This window comes from Nicrophorus vespilloides, unplaced genomic scaffold (genome assembly GCF_001412225.1).
Source record: "Nicrophorus vespilloides isolate i.1.1-1 unplaced genomic scaffold, Nicve_v1.0, whole genome shotgun sequence".
Lineage (NCBI taxonomy): Eukaryota > Metazoa > Arthropoda > Insecta > Coleoptera > Silphidae > Nicrophorus > Nicrophorus vespilloides.
Window position 1 is genome coordinate 35,273 of NW_017099862.1, and position 9,381 is coordinate 44,653.

Consider the following 9,381-nt stretch of genomic DNA (forward strand, 5'->3'; position numbering starts at 1 on the left):
CTTCAATTGTTTTATTTCAAATAAGAAACTCTCTATACTTCCGTCGCTTCCACCTAGGCATCAATTTTTACATTACTCAAAAACTTTATTCGTTTAGTCTAAATTATTGTATGAATTCTTTATGTAAAGAGAAGATTTAATAATTTATTTTATTAAAATTTTAAAGATTCTAATTAAAATCTTTTAATAGACTTTTCATATTAACACGTCTATTGTTTTTTTTTGTTTTCAACGCAATCCTGATTTTTGTTGAAATCACACTTCAATTCTTTTATTTCAAATAAGAAACTCTCTATACTTCCGTCGCTTCCATCTAGAGACATTAATTTTTACATTGCTCCAAATTATTGTATGAATTCTTTATATAAAGAGAAGATTTAATAATTTATTTTACTAAAATTATAAAGATTCTAATTAAAATCTTTTAATAGACTTTTAATATTAACACGTCTATTGTTTTTTGTTTGTTTTCAACGCAATCTTGATTTCAGTTAAAATCACACTTCAATTGTTTTATTTCAAATGTGAAACTCTATTTTGTTTTCTCTATACTTCCGTCGCTTCCATCTACAGACATCAATTTTTACATTGCTCCAAATTATTGTATTAATTCTTTATATAAAGAGACGATTTCATAATTTATTTTACTAAAATTATAATTAGGAAACAATTGTTTTTAATAAAGATCGAGTAAGCTGAAAACCTAAGAAAGGACACAAGAAACAAAAAAAAAGAAGAACAATAGTACTCACCTACTTCGTTGAAAATATGCATAATATTTTTAAAGCAGAATATAAATGGAATGAATAAATACTAACAAATTTATGTTTTTTTTATTATTTCTCAATAAAAAGTACAATTAAAACATACATTTTAACAATTTTCTCTCATTGTAGAATTGTCTATGTTTCTTCATTATGTGATTCATATAAAATTTGGCATGCATTAGAATTTGTATAGAATAGAAATAGAAGTTTCGATGGGCATGCATGACTTTCGTGAGGTTTTTGACTCGGAACGTTGAACAGTTACGGAAAAAAAGGTCTTGAAATTTTTACCTTTACGACTTCGGATTTGATCGAGCTTTTCTTGTTTTACCTTGAACTTAGAGAGTGTGAGACAGAGAGAGAGAGAGTCACACGTGCGGTGGAGAGCCCAAGCGAGGTGACCTGTTGCACAAAGTTTCCAAGGAAACCCGAAAGAATGTTTCTTCGTAAGAACAGTCGAATTCAAGTGAATTTGTAACTTTGCATTAGATGATTTTTTTAAAAAAAATATTATTTAAAAGCGCGCACTTTGTGTCTCTTTGCAAATTGCAGTTTATAGTCTGTATTTTATAAGGGTTTAATCGAGTTAAAATTTGTAATTATTATTTTTTTTTTTTAATTTTTAGTTATTTTTTTTTTGGTTTTGGTTGGTTTCGGATTCGGTGAGCTGTTGGAATGTTGGTCGCCGGTTCCGGACTAATGCAATTATTATTTACACCGTCTGCATATGCATATAGTGTGGTCCATCGTAGGGGGAATTGGGGGAGGGTGAGCATGTGCAATGTGGACGCACATCCCCCTTTTGCCAGTGTCATTTCGATTCACTTCCAGTGTACCGGTTGCGCCACCCCCTCGATTGGGGGCGGACGCAACCCGCAACAGGTTGAAACACCCCTCCTCCGCCCACACCCCTCCACGAAAACGACCTCCTAGAACGCGCGCACTCAATTAACACTCTTCCATCATCCCCTTGGTAACGACCACCACCACTCACGTTCCTCGAGAGAAAAATAAACAACTAAATAAAAGTTACCATAGTTACCACGCAAATAATCATTGCTTTTGAGGAAACCATGATGTTTACATATTGATAATACTTGTTTCTTAGCAACAACTATGACGTAAAGAAAATAACAAAATCAAATAACAATTGAAATGTTAATCAATTAGAAATGTTTGCACATTTTGCGACGTTCGTTGGAAACGCAGTTGCATTGGCTATAGACGCAGAGTGGATATAAATAAATTTCGTGTGTTCCATTTGGTTGATGGAAAGAAAATGAGTCGATTCAGGTTCAAGTTCAAGCGGGCAGCCGGTTTAATTATAGAAAGTGTGTTGCTATGCAATTTACATGCGGTTGCTGTGGGGTGGATGAAAGGGGGATGAAAGGGGGATGCAGCACGTGAAGGGCAACGGTGGCGAGAAAGAGATGAAATGATGGATATAAATGAAAGAAGGAAAGAGACGGAAAGGAAGTGGACGCAACACAATGCAACTTGTCCTAACCCTTCAGAGACAACTTCGCATGCAATCTGTTCATTTCACAACCTTAATTACATCCACTCGAATTACACGCAGAGTTTTAATTTCAATAAAATTGATCCCGTCTCAATCTCAATCAACAGCATTAAAACTTACTAGTAAACGATTAAAAAAAACTATTTGCATTTAATTCTATTATTTCTAGTTTAGTTTTTAATTATATTAAAGATGTATTTAGTTCATAATCAGGAAATATTGAACTTTTGTAAAGAGTAAGAGTGTATAATTGTACAATTAGTTGTTTTTCAGTGTTGCACTATGTAGATAATAGAGTTTGATGAACAACTAAAACTATTTGAATTTGAAAAAGTATTAGACCAATAAAAAACGAAAGTTGTTTGAATTCTTGTTGTTGATTGGTCGATTTGAAAACCTCTTCGTATACGCGATCTTAGCACCAGGGGTCGCATCTCCTCGTTCTGATTGTTTACTTAGATCAGCGCAAAGAACAATTTAACGATAGAAAAAGTGATGGCCTCTTCTACGGGCCGCTCCAAAGGTGTCTGCGTGAACTACAAGCAGCAAGGCAAGTCGAGGATGTTCTCCAAATCGTGCCAGAAGAGAGACCCGATGGTTCGTACACAGACGTGCTACAATTGCCACAGGGAATTCGATCTGAGCTGTAAGTTGATTCTCTCCCTCAGGTTAACTCAGTTTTTTTTTTGTTTGTTTGTTTGTTTGTTTTGTGTATCGCATATCGCAATCCAATTGGATGAAACTTAAGAGTTGACTTTTGTTTTGATTCCAGCACGGCCACCCATCATCCTCTCATCATGCATCCACACTGTCTGTCAGCAGTGCATCCGGGAGACAGGTGACAAAATTGAGTGCAATCAATGCCACCAGTGGTCGGATGTCAAGTCGACAAAGATCAATTACTATCTGGTCGGGCAGATGTACTTCACAAAATCCCATCAGCTGAGCGACATGAGTAACATTGCTTTTCTGCCAGCCGGTGCTTCAATACAGACATTCAATCCGCAAAAGGAATCCAATTCCAAAAATGTCTTTAACAGTAGGTCATATAGTTTTTTTTTTAATTTATTAGTTTACCACATCAAACACTTTATAGGATGTTCTTATATGAAATGCAAGAATGAGGCAACTTTGAAATGCAATGACTGCTCCAACAAGTATTGCAGAAACTGCTCAGAGATGATGCATCAGACGACCAGCTTCAAGCATCACATAATCACGAAAGACAGTCTCAACATTTGCCAGCAGCATCCGGGTTTTGTGGAGGAGTTCTGCTGCTCAGACTGCTTGACTTTCCATTGCAGCTACTGCATCATCTCGAACCACAATGGGCACAAAATCAGACAAATTAATAAGCTGGTGAGTTTCTGTGCAGTTAATGATAAACTAATTGTAACTGTAAATGTAACTTGCTTTAGGATAAGGAGGATAGACCAAGGTTGCAAGATCTGCTGAACAAACTCAACAGAAGACTGGACAAAATGATGGAAAGCCACAAGGTAAGTGTATTCAATTTTATTTCCACATTCTTAACTATCATCAAAACAAAACAAAATTAGGAATATAAATAATATATATATTTTTATTGTTGATAATTTTTGGGGCCGTTTCTCTTTATGAATGAGAGAACTTTGCGAAATTTTCAAAGCTATATTCAAATGGTTGCAGATTGACTAGAGAATAAATAAAAAAAAATAACTCAAATATATATGAAGAAAGAAGAAAAAAGTCTTTATAAGTGAACAGGCATACTAATGCCAGACCTCTCTACATTATGGCATTCTTTTGATAATTTTGCCTAAAATGTCTAGCCTTACGTCTTCCTCTGCGTTCGCGCATTTTTTTCTTTTGGCAAGAGCAACGCGTACGGAAGCGTTTATATATAGATATATATCACGTTAAAAATAAATAAATAATAACAAAATAATTAACGTTTAAACTTAAGCATTTAAAGTCTCCGTGGTTGTTACTTTCGCATCCGTCTCTTTCGTTTCCTCTTTGCTGGTGGTAGATTCATCGCTTGCGTCATCCTCATTGGAATCCTCGTCGGAAGAGTTCTCTTTGTTCTGCTTGCGCTCCTTCTTCATTTTCTCTTCCATCTCTTTGAATTTCAACGCCAAATATCTGAAAATGTTTTTTTTTTGATAATTAAATTTATGTTTTTTGTTTATATTTGTTGCTTGTTACCTATCGACCAGTGGACCGCTGTAATCTTCGGGGAATTTGGGCGACAACGGTAAGATGTATTTGTAGAGTCTCTCGTTGAGGACGTAGAGTTGCGCCGTGTTGGAGCATTTCACGTTGTACCACCAATCGCACGTCAAAGCCACTTGACTGAAGATGGTGCCGTTGGGGCACAGGAACGACGCTTGACCGCCGTTCAAATCGCAATAATGCCAGACCTTAAACGGAAGATGTTATAATGTTTTTTATTTGATTTCAGGATTGTTTTTTTTTGAATTTTTTTTTACTTGGCAATTGGTGTCTGGGTCTCCGAAGAAGCCTTTGTATCTCTGCGTTTTGCAGTTGAAGTCGGTTTGTGGGATGGTTGCTAGTGCGGGATAATCGACGCCCGGTTTTCCTGGAGTTCCACCTTCCGGCGTGTTCTCTGGATAAGATTCGGTGACGGCTTCAGGTGTTTCGTGTCCACCGCCCAGTCCAACGCCGGCTTCGTTATCGTCCTCGTACTCTGCGGATTCTTCTGCCACGACTATCGGTTGCACGAATTTCTGCTGCTTCTTGAAGGTGCTCAGGATCTTGACCAGAGTTTTGATGCTGTTATCGATGTTGTCCGGGGTGAGTGTTTCCGGAAGAGCGTTCATATCTTGCAAACGTTTCAGGATCAAACTGAGCGAGTTCGTGTTTTCCGTAATGGAATTTGGGTTCGTGGTGGTTGTGGTGATGGGACGAATGTAGTTGGGTTTCATTGCCTGGGTGTATTTGCTTATTTGCGATTCATCTACGTGTTTCGGTGTGACTGTGATGTAAGCGTGATGCGGTGGAGAGGCTTCGACGTATTCGGGTATTTGCTGGTATGTCAGAGTTTCGTATTTTTCCGGTTGGATTTGATAGTAGGCCGGTTTCCACGTCTTCTGAGGCTTCTGCTGAAGAACCAGGACCGGCTTGATCGCCTGCTTCCTGATGTCCTTGCTGTACTGTTGGTCCTCTAGATATTGCTTGTGTTCCTCTTCGGTGCTCGGCGGTGCGTGGTCCAGGTGCGGTGCAGAGTTCAGATAGTAGCTGGGTTTGATCTCGTTCTTGTAGACTTTGATTGGAACGTGGTAGCTCTCCGGAATATCGATGTTCGTCGTCGTGTACGTGCGGATTATCGGTTTCTCTTGCACGTACTGTCTCACCGGGATGTAGTTTACTTGTTGCGGCTTCCTCGCGTACTGCTGATTGTACCTATTGTACGATTCAGCTAATTGGTTCTGCTGCTCTTGTTGCAGTTTTAATTGAGATAGTTTGTCATATATCGCGCTGTAATTAGGAAGTTTGGCGGATTGATACTGTTGTTGCTGATGTTGGCTAACTGGGGTATAAGTCACCTCCGTCGGTTGCATCGGGATAAAAGGGCCCGGCAGAGCGTTGCTCTCGAGGAACGGCGTTAATTTGATACTCTGCGGCCTCTGCTTCTGATAGTTCGTTAATTCGTTGTATTTATTGTGGAACTGCTGAAACGTCGACGGCGACGCCTGGTAAGGATTGCGGTTGTAACTTATTTCGCTCTGCGGCTGATTGAAGTCCTGCGCCAAGTAGAACGTCATGTACGGAAGCAACCTTTTGTGCCTCTCCGAAGCCGTCAGATTGCTGCCGATACTCTTCCCCTCCGCCGTCGGTCTCCTATCATCCACGTTGTCATGGTGTTTAGTCGTTATAGCAACCACCGAAACAACAGCTGCAACCAAACAAATGAATTTATTATTCATTACAACAATCACCATAGAAACCATTACCATCAAATTCAAATAAAATACAAAGATACAAACGAAATACTAGAATCGTTACTATATAATAAATTACTGGAAATAACCTTGAAAGTATTTTTACAGTGGTAAAACAGAACTCAATGCTCTATTTGCATCTGTAATGAAAGACTAAGCAAATTATAGTGATTGTAATACGCAAACTGTAAATTTTTCGACCCACTGTACGTAATTGAACGACTGCGTTTAAACGGATTTAGATATTTCGCAAGAAAAATACCAATTTGCCAAGTTTTAACCTTCGCGAAATAAACGCGGGTGTTTTTTTCCAATTACATTCCTTCCAGGTTTTATCAACGATTTTTCGTTTCCACGATTGGATGGATTGCGTAAACCGGTAATTCTGCGTACGGTGAAATATTTAATTTATGTTATTAATGAAAAGAACACGCGCTCGCAATTCCCCCCTCCATCATTCTCGTGTGTGTTTGTGTGTGTGTTTATTCATTTTCTTTATGTAATAGTAATAATAATAAGATATCAAATTGCGATTCATTGTTTGCCCGCTTTTGCAACGAGAAATAAATTGAAACGACTTTCGAAACGCACGAAATCGAAGCAATATATTTCTTGCGTTTAGCAGAGGCGAGAACGTGATCTGCATACCGATGTATCTCGATGTACTTACTCTTCCTTTCTTCCTCCATCCAAACGGTTGCTAATGGAGTATAAGAAAGTTTAAGTTCGGTAAAGTGCGCAAGTTTATTTCCTCAAAAGTATTCCTATTTTTTTCATTACGCTGAGAGGTTCCAAAATGAATTAATCTGAAATGCTCCTCTCCTCGTCCATCCAATTACAATTAAAGTCTGCAACGCATTTCCGTGGGCTCTTTTCTTTTTTTTTCACATAAGCTGTGAGAAAATTTCCAATTTCTTCACATATCCGTTAATCGACTTGGTTTGTTACTTCTTCATTAGGTAATGCGATTAAATGATTGACGAAATGTGCTTGGTTATAGCCACTTCTATCACCCTTCCAGTGTAGTGAGAATCTCGACGTGCGGAAAATGGAAAGTTTTTATTTATATTTTTTTGGAAAGTGACGCATATCATCGGCAGACGTGCGTCTGTCCCGTGCGGGCAATTAATCCCTCTGGAAAACTGTTGCTTTCTATCCGCACGCACTTATTGATTGATAAGTGGACTCGAAACTGGAGCGCGCGCGCTCGCGTTTTTTGCTTATTCTTCTCCAATCTAACGTCAATGGTTGTTCCGGACGTTGTGCAAATAAATAAATAAATAAATATAAACTATTAACAATGGTTCGATCAGGATGTTGCTTTCAAAAGCAATCACCGAACGTTGAGTAATCAATTCGATTCAATTTCTGCACTCGTTCATAAATTTAGATTGTTCGTGGGTCGTTTCGTAAATGCGAAGGACATGCCCATTACCTTCTTTCTACACATCACATCAGTTCGATACATTTTGTTCCACAATCATGGAACACGACGTTCGCCCCAAGATCCGAGATTGTGGGTGCTGCTGGTAGATGCAAATCGCTTTTAACAAGCAGAAGTAGCATTAGTCTATACAATCTCTGAGCGATCTTTGACCAAAGTAGAAAACGTGTTAAATTAATTAACGGATTCTTGCCTTTATTTCATTCTTTCTTTCTTCTTATACTCTTTCTCTTCCCATTACAAATTAATTATGTCATGTCGTCTAATTACTAATAAGCTACCTGCGAACATTGTGTTTGTGTGTGTCTACAATGAAGAATGTTTTCTATTTCAGTTTTATTAGTTATAACTAGAGAACAATGTTGTTGGATACGTTTCATTTTTAATTAATGATACATTTTTTGATACATTAACAACTTGCTGTGAAAATTGAAATTATGAAAATGAAGTGACTTAGCTCTGAGTTGGTCGACAGGCTGCACAAATTTGTACCTTCAGAATCTTCCTTCATTCACGAAGAAGGGCTTTATTGAATACATTAACACTTTGGTATATTTTAGTGCTGATATTGGTCTGCAAAATGATCCATACCGCAAAGTCGAGCTGATTTGCTCTTGGCTCTCAGGCGTTGTTGGTTTTCATGTGATTGTGTAGAATCTTCTTGAAACGTCCACTCTTTCTGACTGAAATGTCAGCACGCTTATAGACAATAAAATCAGCTATCATTAGGTGAAATATGGACACAACATTGAAAAAGGGTTCAAAAGTTATAGCAGTTTTAAGTTGGTTGCAGTTCAATTGGGCCACCCTGTAGTATTATTTAAATATTTTGAAAATCATTACAATTTGCGTCATCATTGTGATATTTGCGATTTTCTCACAGTTTACTGTCAAAGTTGAAGGAAAATGACGAAAGTGTCTTTAGATTTATTTGAATTCTTCGAAATTGAGTAAATGCATATAGAATCCAGAATATGGAAATAAAAGCAAAAATTATAAGGTTTAATGTTATGCAATTGCAATTGCAAATTACTGTTAAAGTTGAAGTTATGAAAATGTAAAGTTCGGAAAGCAGCGTTTTTATATTTATTTGAATTTCTCCGAATTGACTAAACGTATATAAAATGTAGAATATGGAAATGAAAGCTAAAACTCTAAGGTTTTATACTATATCACACCAATCTTTGTTCAATTTCTTGTTTTTACGTAATTCACTGTCAAAGTTGAGGTTATGAAAAAGTCAAAAGAGTCTTTAGATTTATTTGAATTTCTCGAAATTGATTAAATTTATATAAAATGTAGAATATGGAAATGAAAGTTAAAACTCTTGAGTTTAATACTATATCACACCAATCTTTGTTTAATTTCTTGTTTTCTTTTAATTTGCTGTCAAAGCTGAGGTTATGAAAAAGTCAAAAGAGTCTTTAATAAAATCAGCTATCATTAGGTGAAATATGGACACAACATTGAAAAAGGGTTCAAAAGTTATAGCAGTTTTAAGTTGGTTGCAGTTCAATTGGGCCACCCTGTAGTATTATTTAAATATTTTGAAAATCATTACAATTTGCGTCATCATTGTGATATTTGCGATTTTCTCACAGTTTACTGTCAAAGTTGAAGGAAAATGACAAAAGTGTCTTTAGATTTATTTGAATTCTTCGAAATTGACTAAATGTATATAAAATGTAGAATATGGAAATGAAAGCT

General features: G+C 37.0%; 2 protein-coding genes across 2 annotated transcripts; one reads left to right on the forward strand and one right to left on the reverse strand.

The window, feature by feature from the left end:
* Positions 1 to 2,587: 2,587 nt before the first annotated feature.
* LOC108565877 (E3 ubiquitin-protein ligase TRIM56-like) lies at positions 2,588 to 3,963 on the forward strand. The gene is made up of 5 exons (XM_017925543.1): positions 2,588 to 2,932; positions 3,059 to 3,325; positions 3,383 to 3,645; positions 3,705 to 3,785; positions 3,955 to 3,963. Exons 1-5 carry the CDS (start codon positions 2,782 to 2,784, stop codon positions 3,961 to 3,963), a joined length of 771 nt encoding a protein of 256 aa, XP_017781032.1. The 5' UTR covers positions 2,588 to 2,781.
* Positions 3,878 to 6,360, reverse strand: LOC108565878 (the record flags this gene model as incomplete). The annotated part of the gene is made up of 4 exons (XM_017925544.1): positions 3,878 to 4,410; positions 4,474 to 4,688; positions 4,758 to 6,184; positions 6,243 to 6,360. Coding segments are annotated over 4 exons (1,944 nt in total), but the record flags the coding sequence as incomplete, so codon positions are not given.
* Between the last annotated feature and the right edge of the window lie 3,021 nt (positions 6,361 to 9,381).

Excerpts from the sequence above, each read along its gene's own strand:
- LOC108565877 (XM_017925543.1), top strand. The coding sequence starts at position 2,782 with ATGGCCTCTTCTACGGGCCGCTCCAAAGGTGTCTGCGTGAACTACAAG. Across the intron at positions 2,933-3,058 it reads CAGGGAATTCGATCTGAGCT|CACGGCCACCCATCATCCTC; the intron begins GTAAGTTGATTC and ends TTTTGATTCCAG. Across the intron at positions 3,646-3,704 it reads TCAGACAAATTAATAAGCTG|GATAAGGAGGATAGACCAAG; the intron begins GTGAGTTTCTGT and ends AACTTGCTTTAG.